At 43.8% G+C, this 13,467-nt stretch overlaps 1 protein-coding gene across 1 annotated transcript in view; it reads right to left on the bottom strand.

The window, feature by feature from the left end:
- Positions 1 to 13,467, bottom strand: part of LARS1 (leucyl-tRNA synthetase 1) — a 29,992-nt gene extending 16,525 nt beyond the window's left edge. The window contains exons 1-14 of the mRNA XM_078594576.1: positions 13,268 to 13,467; positions 11,684 to 11,796; positions 10,297 to 10,384; positions 9,858 to 9,938; positions 8,743 to 8,886; positions 7,638 to 7,799; positions 7,051 to 7,163; positions 6,491 to 6,554; positions 4,441 to 4,508; positions 3,875 to 4,100; positions 2,856 to 2,943; positions 2,134 to 2,210; positions 1,773 to 1,826; positions 1,304 to 1,444 (exon numbers count right to left, since the gene is read on the bottom strand). Of these exons, the coding sequence (XP_078450702.1) occupies positions 1,304 to 1,444; positions 1,773 to 1,826; positions 2,134 to 2,210; positions 2,856 to 2,943; positions 3,875 to 4,100; positions 4,441 to 4,508; positions 6,491 to 6,554; positions 7,051 to 7,163; positions 7,638 to 7,799; positions 8,743 to 8,886; positions 9,858 to 9,938; positions 10,297 to 10,384; positions 11,684 to 11,796; positions 13,268 to 13,273 (1,425 nt within the window). The 5' untranslated portion in view covers positions 13,274 to 13,467. The remainder of the gene's footprint in view (positions 1 to 1,303; positions 1,445 to 1,772; positions 1,827 to 2,133; positions 2,211 to 2,855; positions 2,944 to 3,874; positions 4,101 to 4,440; positions 4,509 to 6,490; positions 6,555 to 7,050; positions 7,164 to 7,637; positions 7,800 to 8,742; positions 8,887 to 9,857; positions 9,939 to 10,296; positions 10,385 to 11,683; positions 11,797 to 13,267) is intronic.

The following is a 13,467-nucleotide window of genomic DNA, read 5'->3' as shown; positions in this document are numbered from 1 at the left end:
ACCCAACTCCTACCACCATCCAGCCCAGAATTCCCTCATCAAAACTCGACACCATAGAGCTCGTTGTATCATCGACCATCATCACCTAGCCAGTGAACTGGAACACGTAGACCAAGCCCTCAAGATGAATGGATATTCCGACTACACCATTCGTAAAGCTATCTCCCCAACTGTTTGGAAAGAACCATTTGAGGACCCAATCAAAACCATCACCTTGCCATACATAGCAGGAGTTACCAAAAATATTTCCAAAATCATGAGCAAACACAAGATCCAGGTTCGATTCAGTACATAAAATTTGTGATCCGATCCCATCTGTGAAGGATGTGATCCCTGACATGCAATACCCCGGTGTCTACAAACTAAGCTGTGTCTGCGGCAGTAGTTACATTGGGGAAACTAAGCGACATGTCTCGGACTGTGTTCGTGAACATAAGGCAAATCTGAAACACGGTAGGACCAATACCTCAGCCGTGGCTGCTCATTGTTTTAATGCTGTGGGCACACGCAAAATGTATTTTTCCAAGACGAAGGTACTCTACAAACCCACTGGCTATCAAAAAAGATTCGTTCATGAAGCCATCCAGATATATAAGCACAGACACAATTTTAACCGAGAAGATGGGTACAAACTGAGTAATCATTGGAAGGACGTTATTAACCAGTTTAAGTCATAACTGGCTGTGATGTCTCCATCCTATCTGCCAATGTTAGCAGTTATTTCCGACTGAGTTACATTACCAGGTTAAATGTCTTTACATTAACAGGCAAAATGTCTCACTAACACAGCCACTATTGCGGTGGTTCTCTTACATTGACGTGCTAATCTCTCACAATACAATGGCCACCTCCACAGCTTCGTAGTCGTGGAGGTAGCTCAGCTCTCCAATTTTACATTTACACGCAAATTCCACCTCTAGTCCCGCCCACTTACCCTTGGGCTACACCCATCTCAAACCTTTATAACATCCTGCTTCAGCAGCTCTCCCGCTATATTTTTTCCTGCCTCAGCAGCTCTCCCGCTATATTTTTTCACCTGATGACGATTGCTTGTGTTGCGATCGAAACGTCGTGATATTTTTATTTTTTTATTATTTTTCTATCTACGTGGCTTTACCGAAAGACCCAAAGAATATTCATCCAGAGTGTTACTAATTTTTTTTATCAACGGTGGAGAAAAGACCACCCACCGGCATTGGAACTCACACCCTCATTCCGGAGAGTTGAACAATTAACTCCCCATTGCTGCTTATACTCAATCCTGCTACGGTTGATGTTGTAATTGCCGAGTGGGAAGCCGCACCCCCTCATAGAAGCCCTTGAGGTAGACGCGCTCCTTGGCGAGGGCAAGACGATCGCGCTCGTTCTGACTCGAGATGCCCATCTCATCGAGCACCGTCACAGCCGCCAGAGAACCCAGCCCAGGCACCTCGATGATCGGTACCTGGCACGGAGTAACACAACAAATGGTCATATAATAATTCATCACCGAACATTTAATGAAAAGCCCTTCACATCCAACTCGTGAAGCCATCTATTATAGATTGAAAGGGGCGAGGACAAAGGTAAGATAACATCTTCTCCTCCAGGTTAAATTGTGTGAGTTCCATCAGTTGGTTGGGATTTTGTTGGCCTATCTCATATTCCTTCTATTTGTTGTAGATTTGTATGACTATTTTTTATTGCACTATCAATTAGCTGGGCATGGTAGCATATATGTAACACAACGTTTTGAAAGACACATCAGGGTCGCGTCATAAACAGAGACTCACCGGCTCGAAGGGCAGCACCATGGCGCCCGTAATACCATACTTCTCCCGCAGGGCCTGTGAGGACAATACAGTGATCGCACAATCAGCTCCTTGCCAAAATAAAGACTTAAACCTACAGGCAACTTACCAAACACAGCATCACGAAAACAGACTTATTACCAATCACAAGCTTCTTACGAAACACAACCTCCTTTACACTCATGGGCTCCTTAGTCAGTGGGAGAGTGGGCTAGAGACACAAAAGTGGGAAAGAGAGATGGAATACAGAGGGAGAGAGAGGAAGAGAGCAAAGGTGGGAGAGTATGAAAGTAGATGGGAGTGCTTGGGTGGTAAGAGATTAAGGTCTTTTGAGAGCGCTTACGGATTTTCTCTTGAGGTCGCGCAGAGCAGCGATGTCATCGGGCGAGTCCGAAGGAACACTCGTCACCACCCCCGTGCCTGAGCAGCACATACACATGCACGTGTGAGATTAGATGCCGTCAGGGGGTAGTGCAACGGCACCACTCACACCCAGCTGTCTGTCCCTACAGCGCTGTTGCTGGCCACATAACAGGTTATACTTAACAGGTGCTACTTATTTTGAGCCGAGTTGAGCTAGGCGAGGTCAATGATAGGTTCAGATATACATTTTCAGTTATTTGCATGGTTAGGAATCATAGTTCACCAGAATAATGCACTGACCACTCTGCCACCACAACTTAATACACGAACAGCAGCAATAAGTGGCCACAATGTGGCAGTGATATCATAAAGGAGCTCGTACCAGGCGAGCTGCGACTACATTTCTTTCACAGGTCATGGAACAAACACATAAGTTACGGTTTAGCGGACTAACTGGGATGACTATAAGATCCATCACCTGTATTCTTGCAAAGACGAAACAAAGAACTCCCTTCTAGCCTTAACAGAGTTTTGTGGCAAGTGCCGTTTGCGAGCACCTACGAAGGCCAGTGCGGAACATGAGGGAGTGGGTAGCCAGCGCCACGCCCGACTGCCTTCGTCTCCCTAGTGATGTTTACACAGCACACCAGGTGCTCATTCGAGCCCGACCTTACACACACATGCATTCTGTCTCACACTCACCCTTGTCCTCCTTGACGGTGAGCATAGGCAGGGTGTAAATGACTGGGAAGGAGCAGAGTGGAGCGCTCAGAGCCGCCCCCATCAGGTCCTGAAGAACAAAGCAACAGGAGCCACCGTGGTTAGCTGGTTAGACGATTGTTTGCTTACCTGGTTACCTGGTTGGCTCTTCGAATAGTCGCATCTTATCTAGTCTGTACCAGGTGCAGGATGCATGCACATTCTTACATGTATTTACAGCTTTAGGATGACCCACTGATACATTCGTGTTAACTCCTTTTAATTATTTATGTGTTTTGAATGTATGTTTTTTTATGTTTTATTTGTGTACACCTTGCTGTTTATTTCATTAGAATTTTTATTAAAATGTCTACATTCAAAAGAATATAATTAAGAGTTGGCATCAAAGTAACCATGCCAAATGAATACATTCGAAGCACATCTTGCAAGCAACATCTGCCAACCTTAATCTTGGAAGCAAAATAAAAGGCTATCACATCATAGATGATGTCCCTTCGAGGTAACTTCTGGGTTTCATAATTTGTACGCTGGTCGTGCGGATATCCCACTCATCCGGGCTATACCAGGTAGAACCCAGCACAACCCGGTACGGGAGGGAGAAGGGTCTGAATAGGATGCGTGTGGACACAGCATAACACGGAGCACTAAATATGTGGATCATGCCTTAGTTGGGCTCTAGAACCTCAAGGTTCAATACATAACTGTAAAAATCCCAAAGGAGTCTTAGTCTCACTCTAAGTGTCAGGCATTAACCCTGAAACATAAGATTCGTAAAAGACCCTTAGTTTATCCTTGTGTACACTACATTGTCACTTAATATATACATGTGGCTCCTATGCAAATCACAATTTTTTATATCTAAAATTATTAACATTAAATAGAAACCATAACAATGTCCACTGTTTGTTGTGACAATGCATGCCATGTGTGATTGACTTAGTGGTGGCAGACACAAGTTGTTAATAGAGACGTAAGCTGCAGTGAAGGCATGTGCTGCTCACCACCCCGGTGAGCTGGGCGAGTTTGTCGACATGACCATCGGCAGTCGTGAAGCCCTGGTAGGACATGTTGCGTGCAGCGCGTGCCGTACACACAAACACGGCTCCGCAGGCTGTGCGGAATGCAATGTAGCGCACATCCGGCCCCAACCAGCAGTTGGTCTGCCCAAACATTGTCTCCGGACGCAGCGTCGCTGCCACCAGGAACACGGCCTCTCCTGCCAGATGGCTGAGATGGATGTGCACATAATTACCATTGTGAACGTCACCATCATTTTCAACTAAAACAATTAAATAAACATAACTGTCAATATCACCATTAGTAAAAAAAAAACATTGATGTAAGACCAAGATATCCATTAAAATGATCATAAATAAAAACAGCATCACAAGACAAAAATATAGTACAGAACAGAGAGTATGAAGACAGTAAAAAAGATGGGACAGTGCCCAAAAAACATCCCACCATGCAACAATCCAAAGATACTGGAGTGATGGCACCATGATATTTACTCAAGCACGACTCAAAGTGATTTTAAAATCTCAAAAGTTTGAGTCGAGGTAGATACCTGAGTTTTGCAGGAAATGGCTCCAGAAGTTTCATCTTGATGAGGGTGTACTCTTGCGGGCCCACACCCTAACATAAAAACAAAGATCCCCATGTAGCCAACAGACTGCAGGGTACACGGAATTCCAAAAGCACTTCAAACCCGCCCTCAAATTTTCTGCTGTGTTTTTGAGTTTTGCCCCTCTGGCAGACATCTCCAATAATTTAGCAAACTCATGTTTATCTGAAGTCCAACCGTACAGCCCTGTCTATTAAGTTATTCTCACATTTCCTATATTTTTCCCCATTGGAGGCAAAACTGAGCCGGTTCATGTTTCCTACATTTATATTTTCCTTTGTTTCGCCAATCTATATTTTTGAAAAACAACTTCTAGCATTGGTGAAAGTGTCTCACCATGCTGAATTCCCCTTTTGTTCAAGTATTTTTATACTTTCTTCACATTTCTAAAAATGTGAATTTATGATTATGAATTATATGGTATGACCATGCCACCATCAGGCTATGAATTCTAATGTGTCCTGGGTTGCAGTTTATATTTATATTGTAAGGCACGGGGGTAATTTTGCTGGCAAGTGTTATGGATGGTGTTAATGTCATCGTTATTGCTTGGTTTAGTGTTAATATCATTGTTAGAGTCAAGGTTAGAGTTGATGTAAACTGTTGTGTTCAGGGTCAGAATGCTTTTGTTAAGTTAATAAACCATGTTAATTATACGATAGACAAAGGCCAGTGTTAATTTTATTGTTATATTCTGGGCAATGGTTCGTGTTAATGCTATTGCTAAGTAATGGTCAGTGTTAATGTTGTTAGGTAATGACTAGTGTTCATGCTATGTTTAGGGTTAGGGCTATATTTTGGTCAGTTAGTATAGACAGACCTCGCGTAGCACTCAAGATGTTTTCCTGGAGAAGTGAGCACAAATTTTACCGGTGCTAAAAGGGCTCATTATACCATTGTATATATGGGGATGCATTCCCGGCAGAGTTATTTATTTTGTATGACCAATATATGAGGGCTTAATTGAGATTTCGGTAATATCTCTACAAATAATAATACATATATTAAACGTTATGCCATAAACAAAAATAATGTATTCAAGTAGTATGTACTGTAGTCACGAGTGCTTTTTACTGTACGCCTACAAGACAGCGGTGGGAGACGAGGTTGGAGCTGATGTGCTTCCAATACGGGTTTTAGTGATGCCCTCAGTCAAAATGTTTGTGGTGAGATTTCTTTTAGGTAGAGTCTGAGACTCTATCCTGGTCTCGTGAGTTCTCACCTGACTAAACGCACTTTAATAACATTGAAAAAAAATTTACCCGTAAAAACAAAGTTTTTCACTATAAATCCTTTATATGCGTGGCGGCTAGAGTCCTCTCGTCCTCTGGCTTGAGATGGCTGCCACCTATGGGTCAGATGATTGCCTGCCATCATTAAGCAATTGGTAATTAAATATAAAAAAAAATTCCTAAAAAGTGTAAAGTTATGGAAAAAAATTTTCACGAAAATAAATTGTCACGCACAACGAGTCTGTGTGCAAAATGTCAGCTCGATTGGATCACGGGAAGTGGGTTAAAAAACGACCGAAAGATTTGCACGGTCGTAAGCGCGCAAGCAAGCAAGCAAGTGAACTTAATATAAAGGATTTAAAAATAGATCCATTTTAATGTAATCGTGACCACGAAGTGTGATAATCGAATCACAGGGGGTGGGGGGGTCTGGTTGGCTCAGTGTACGCCACTCTCATTGGTTTAGTGAATGATGGGGACGGGGACGTTTCCTCTGCTGGCGTTGCTGCGTGTTCACAGTTGTCAGCGCTGTTTAGATATTTAGATTTTTTGTAAAACATTTCTCCAGAACAAAGAGCGCGATAATGAATCAGCATTCTACGGGGTTGCGCTAAGCGAGGTCTGCCTGTATTTGATATTTTTGTAACCATAGCAAGTGGTAGTGGTTTTGTTAGGATGATTATTGCTGTTCATTTCATTCTTAAGGCAAAGTTCATAACCATTTTGATTCCTCCGGTGGTATTTGAACATTGTAACCTCACCTCGCCAGTTTGCCTGTCGTGGTCCATGCAGGGTTGCCCATCCTTTGGAGAGTAGATGGTGTAACTACACACACACAGTACACACCACAATACAGCCCAACATCAGCCACAGTAACACGAGCAGTCATACTAGTGATGACTATTCTAAAGCCATTATAAAAGGTTCATTCATTTGCCAATTTATAAACTGTTCATCTTAAAATCTGTGCACAGGAAAAATGTCAAATATTTAATTCCTATCAGGCTTCATGGTATGAAGTGTAGTCTCCAACTGTTAACTACGAACTCTCTGGCCTCTATTTGTTACAAAGGGCCATGGCTCAAAGTCTCGTATTATATATTTGTCTTTTAAGGCCACAGTGTTATTACTCGTGTAATCAACTGTTGTGGCTGATAGAGCACAAAAAAGGGTATGATTATGCCTGCTGCTATCGCCAATCCTAAGATAATTAGTATCAGATATGCCACCTGCAGGATCTGCCCAATATTACTGAATACACACGTGCATACATCATTTGTTCTCCTCATTGTTCATTATCTTCATCATCTGCCGAACCCACCGTTTGCCAAATTTGATCTTTCCTCTTTCCTTGAGTGTCAAGAACTGCCAACGCACGAAGGAGTCATAGTATGGGTTCACATCTGTCGTGATGAATGACCTCCGCCAGTCCACCTGCACACATGACACAAGTTCACCTATGTGAGAGTTCTGCACAAAAAGTTTTAGATGTCCATAGTGAAGCACTCTTCACCTGGTACTTCAACTAAAAAAAAACTACTAAAAGTAGGTCATGTTGCTATACAATTAACGTTTCAATATATAATGCAGAAGAGCAACTCTCACAACAATCAGCAGAGCAGCTGGCAACTGAAAGACAACATCTTGGCAGTGGTGAGCACAGGTGCCAGCAAGCCGTTGATACTTCGTGGTTTCAACATACATGAGTCTGTCCCGTGACTACCTGACAGCAAGCCTTTGATACTTCACGTGGTCTCAACGTACACCTCGTGTGGTATAAGTGCCGTTGTTAACATTATTGCCACTTAGTGGAGAATGGCAACTGTTTTTTTGGCGACCTTGAGCTCCATGCTCTAAAGAGCCTTTATAGTGAGTGGAGGAAAGTGTGTGCGAGTGCACATGCGTTACCTTGAGCCCCATGCCCTGCAGGTCCTTAACAGCGAGTGGGGGAAAGTACTGGAGCCAGTGCTCGGCATTGGCGAAGGCTGTGATCTCCGCGTCATTCAGCCCCAGCGAGCGCATGATCTGCCACTGGAATCGCATTGCCCCGGATTTGGCCACTGCCTTGCTCTGTTTGAATAGATGCACGTACACACAAGCGTGAACGCACGCACAACAACATGCACAACTATTCACTGCTAGAGCCAATGATGATAGTTCCATCAATGGAGGTTAGGAGACAAACTCATTCTCTATGGGTGGAGTAATGAAGTTTTACTGAAGGACAGTTTGTTGACAGTCAACACACACTCATGTACATGTACGAACACTCGTATACATGCATGTACACAAGCATGTATGGATATGAACAATGACCAACACTATACCTACACAAAAGCAGCCCTAACCTCATTTTTTAGGCTAGTATTAAAACATAATTTACACCCAATCAATGATTTGACCCTAGGACGTAATAAAATGCCACTAACCTTAACAGTGCCGAAAAATACCCAAAATCCATCAACTTAGCATAAACTCCTAATATTAGTATCACCACCAACAGAGTGGCATGCTAACGACAGGTGGATTGTAAATCTGAGTGAGAAGTTATGAATGGCAATAACACGAGTGGAATTCAGAAGAAAAGATTGTTAATTTATGTTTTACCTGTTGAAAACTCAACAGATCAGGATATCCTAATTTGCAAGATGAGGTGATCAGGGGCATTAGTCTGTCAGTAGGGGGTAAGGATTGCTATGTATAATCTGGACACTGATGCCAACCAGGACAGCCTACTCTTGTGAATTACATCAGTGGATCTTTAACTTCCACTGTGCATATTATTACGGTTGTTACACCCGCAGTAATAGTCCAGGCGGCTGCTGGATTTGAACCATGAAGCTCTGTAAAAAGCAGCGAACGTGCTACCGCTGGGCTCTCACCACCCATCTGGTGAATTCATTCAATGAAGATGCAACTGAATACATCTTTCCACTGAAAATGTTATTCAAGGGTATCCTTGTAGCTTCCTAGTGATGCTGCAATTGGTGAATATGGGTGGGAAGGGCCTTGCCTTCTTGCTCTTGGTCTTGTCCTTTGCGACAGTGGCATCTACATCCTGTTTGCCTCCCTCCTCTTGCACCTCTTCCACCCAATCAGGAAACACAGGCGGGTTCCCAAATGTCTCCAGCTCATACTTCAGCTTGTCGGCACATGCCTACAAGGCACGCAGACACGTGTGTGTGCGCACACAAAGGAAGGTGAACATGCAGACACAACCACATGAATCTATTGACATAGACCTATACCCCCAACTCGCAGGCACATTCAACACTGGCCTGCCAATCACACGAACACATCACCATTCACATACCACCATTCATATACGTACAACTATCCGCTACCATTCTTATGTTGATGCAACACAGCAACATCACGCATACACAACCATACAACTGCTATTCACCACTTTAGCTCTTATGCCACGTAACATTCTGACCCGCCCCTACTGGACATCTATGAAAAAAAGCTTCATAGCTCATGGGATTCCTCCAGTCTAAATAAATTTGGATTTTGAGGTGCACCTTAAGGTCAAGTGTCAAATGCTCACTGCCAGGTCACTGGACACAGCTGTTATGGGTTAACGGACCTAAAATATGGGCAGATGCAGCACATGTGCTAGCCATTGTGTCAACATGCTTTGTTCAGCCATCCCGGATATCTGCTCATTGTTGTTGGCATCACTCTCCAGCCTTCCCTTTTTCTGGAGGGCGATTACCTACAACTGCCCAGTAGATCCCTTCACGAGCCCCCTCCACCGAGACCGATCTTGACACTGCTGGGATAAGATGTCGGCAAGTCTGCTCATCTCCAAGTCCTTCTGTACCACAATTAGCCCATCTCTTCTCTCGCACATGCCATGTCTGTTTAGCCTCCAGTTCGGTGTATGGTCAGTGATCACCTAGAGACTGTGGATGCTGCCAGACTATCCAAAAGGAATGCATTGTTACAACTCTAGTACGTGTGTGCGATTATATATTTTTCTATTCATGTTTTATGTAATTAGTTCACGTGGCCACTTTACATATAGAGGCACTACATTCACCAATGTAAACAAAAAGGATGGCTTCTTAAATCAAATTGTGCCACCAAATTGTCAGAATTCATAGACTCAAAGGTGCAGTTTACCTTAATAGGCATTCCAGTGCAGTGGAGTCCAAATGGGTAAAGACAAAGGTCCCCCTTCAAGCGACGGTAACCAACAGCAAACTGCAAACAAATGGACACAAATGGGGACACAAGGGTGCAAGTTTCTTTGTGTCAATGAAATAACACAGACCATGAAATATAAGGACATACACACAAGAGAACACACATGGCAACACACAAAGGTCACGAAACATGGGGTCCTAAGAGCGAATAATGAGGCACAGACACTGTTGCAATGGTTCAGAAGAGCCACAGGCATTCATTCATTAAGGTCAGAACCCAATTATAAATATAATATCTACAGTAATTTAGATGTGTATCATTACCATTCATTAACTCAAGAATGTCAAAATATACTTTTGAGAACCTGACATCTTTGATGTATGTAGACTGTGTGAGATGGAGTCAGTATTTTCACCTCGCATTTGGAGAGGCTGAAGGTGTGGCCCAGATGCAGACGTCCATTCATGTATGGATATGGGAATGACACCATGAACTTGGATTGCCTGTGTGCCGGCACACACAAATACACAGATAAACAAAAACAAGGATCTTCCTTGTAGCTTCAGAGACTAGTAGATTGCATATATCAGCCCAGCGCAGCAAACGATGGAGTAGTAAACTCAGCATTCTGCCCAGTCGTCTTTGTGTTCCCAGTGCCAATGTTCACAAGCTTTACTAAGCACTAATGTTAAGGCCAAGTCAACCCGCATTCAGGTACCACTTTCCAATATATGTATGGCCAGGAACAGAGCTTAGTCCACTAGAATAAAAGCAGTGTGAGCCACTGCACCACTGAACATATACACCAAAGACAGAGATCCACATGTGGCCTGACAGACTATCAAGGCAAGCGTAGTTTGGAATTCCCTTGTAAGGGTGACCACAGAATAAAGATGTGCAATTACACACTTATGCTTGCACACCCAACAATTGTATTGGAATTAAGATTGTTTTATGTCGCACAGACTATGCTAATGGGACATGTTGAGTAATTTAGGATATTTGTATTTTTTATCTTGGCTATAAAGTCTCAAAATCTTAAAAGGCCTGAATTATATACCCATACTAGCTTTACTACCCGGCTTCACCCGAGACTTGGATTCTTGTCTTGGATTAATACATGGCCTTCGCGGAGTGTAGGGGGGGATGCATGACGTCAGCAGGCACACCGCATAACGCTGCCGAATGTGGGTGACATCACAGATGTGACATCACCGCTCCTCACTTGCCGTGCAAAATATAGCCATTATTGTGCCCCCCCCCCCATAAAAAAATACAAAAGTCTATTTTGATACTTTTTGCATTGTGTACAGTCTAGAAGCTACCCACATGCCAAATTTCAAGTCTGTTGCATGTTGGGAAGTATGCTAAACATTTCGAACAGACACACATTCACAAATTTCCCTTTATATATATATGGCAGATATGCTACATTTGCATTTAAGAAAAATACAGCGAAACTCCTAACACCCACAACATTTTTACGGATCAACAGAGTTGCAAAGCAAAAAACTCCTAAAATCCACAATTTCCTGGCATGTTTATTTATTTATTTTGCAGCCGCAAATTATAGGATTCAGAGGAAAGACCTCCCAGAGTATCAGAATGTCACTGTACCACCCAATGTGGCCTTGCTGCGGACCAAGCCTGGTCAGGTACCTTGGTAACATCACTGTGTGGTGAATGGTGTTTTTTGTGTGTTTGATGTTGAGGTAAGATTCTGAAGTTAATGCAAAACATGCGTGTAGTTGTGTATGGGTTTGTGGGACCATCTTTGCGTGTATACATGGGTATACACCTACTTTTTCCCAGGTTCTGGCGCATCCACCTCAAACGCACGCTCCTCGGCCCATCTCGTCTGTACACTTTGCTCCAACGCCTTCAGGAAGTCCACCTTGGCTCTGCCTTTACGCTCCTGGTAAGAGACACAGCTTGCCATTAAAGCTCAATGAAAGTGAAGGATCCTCGACTGCAACATCATCTCCAGACCAGGGTTCAGAACCAGTGTCTTATGTATTATATTCTCCACAACGACTTTACCGAAAGAACAAAAGAATATAGGACCCATATCTTAAAGAGATGGTCCTGGCCTTTAACATATGGCAGTTCACCTGCATCAATTGAAGCAAACAAGCTTGGCTGCTGATGAGGCACTGTGTCGAAACCGGTCCAGTTTGCTTTCACTCAATGCTGCTGTTGAGATTAACTCCCACAAGGCCCTGCTTAAATATACGCTGCCAAGCTTGGTGGTGTTCATTCGGACGCTGTCTTTCCGACAGCCCTGTTCTTCACCTGAGGACGGCTGCTTGCGTTGTGGCGAGAATTGTATTTTATTATGTTTTATTATTTTATTATTTCCCTTCTACGTGACTTTACCGAAAGAACCAAGATGAAACCCACCAGGCCGTTGGGGCTTACGACTTGTGCAAGACGACAAGGAGACATTGGTGATCTATTTCCATTCTAAATTAGCGTATTTTGACCATCCTCCAGGATGACGTTTGCGGCATAAACATTCCATCCAGTCTAACCTTACGCAGCTTTTGGTTTTCCATCATGAACAATTAGAAAATGTGCGCAAATGAAAAATGTCGGAGTGACATATTTTTATTTTTTTTAACATTATTTCAGATTACAGACAATTAATTCAGTTGTGAGTGGGATCTCTGGACTCTGGACTGTATCTGTTGAGGTTGAAGTTGGCGATCCTATTCGCCCGGTCGTATTATTTCAGCTGTTTGACGGCTTATGGGATATCAGAGGGCCTTTTACAACCTTTAACTCGAGTCGGATGAGCACTTTGGATGTGTAATGTGGAATAACGCGTTGTGGGCAGCATTATTTAGTCCTTGCACGGGGTTGCCCCCCCCCCCCCCGAGTGTATATTATTGTTATCACTGTGTGCATGAATGTAGGATAAGAGTGTGGGAAAGTCTTCCGAAATCTGAATTTCGGCTGCCAACTTCAGCGTCCTGGAGTGAAACCTCTAACGCAATGGACACCGCAAACACAATAATTAGTGTATGTAGCATGCCACGCTCACATGCCTAGCGAATATTAAACACCACAACGCAGTATTATTTTAACTTCAAGCACCGATCTCATTTTACGAGACCCTAACCCCTGAGGAGAGTCCAGAGAGATCCACATTCACATGACGGGGACGCGTCCACCCTACCGGTGTTTAACCTCCCACAACATCGCTACATACACAGTAGCAACCTCTCAGACAACGACGAGAACGAGAACAACGACTAGAACATTTACGGGACGATGTTTAATAGTTAAAAACCCCACGTTAAAACTGTAACAAGAGTAACGCGGTACAGTGCGGGCACGACACGTGGCCTGGTAGCAACGCGCCGCCTCAGCTCCGCGGCTCTCACCGCCATCGTCGCTCCGCGTGGGGGTCCACAAACGCCGCGAGAGATTTAACCAAAGGCGACCCCTCCTCCTCTCCCTCTGCCCCACGTTGTCACTTCGTTATCTCCTCGTTGTCCTCTCTCGTTGTCACGTCGCCCGCCTCGTCGCTGTCGACCTGGCACCAGATGGCACGTGCTGGGGGGGTCCCTCACACTGCGCATGC

Source organism: Lampetra planeri, chromosome 5, assembly GCF_965212315.1.
Source record: "Lampetra planeri chromosome 5, kcLamPlan1.2.h2, whole genome shotgun sequence".
NCBI lineage: Eukaryota > Metazoa > Chordata > Hyperoartia > Petromyzontiformes > Petromyzontidae > Lampetra > Lampetra planeri.
Note: the sequence above shows the minus strand (reverse complement) of the source record. Positions and strands in the feature narration are given on the sequence as shown.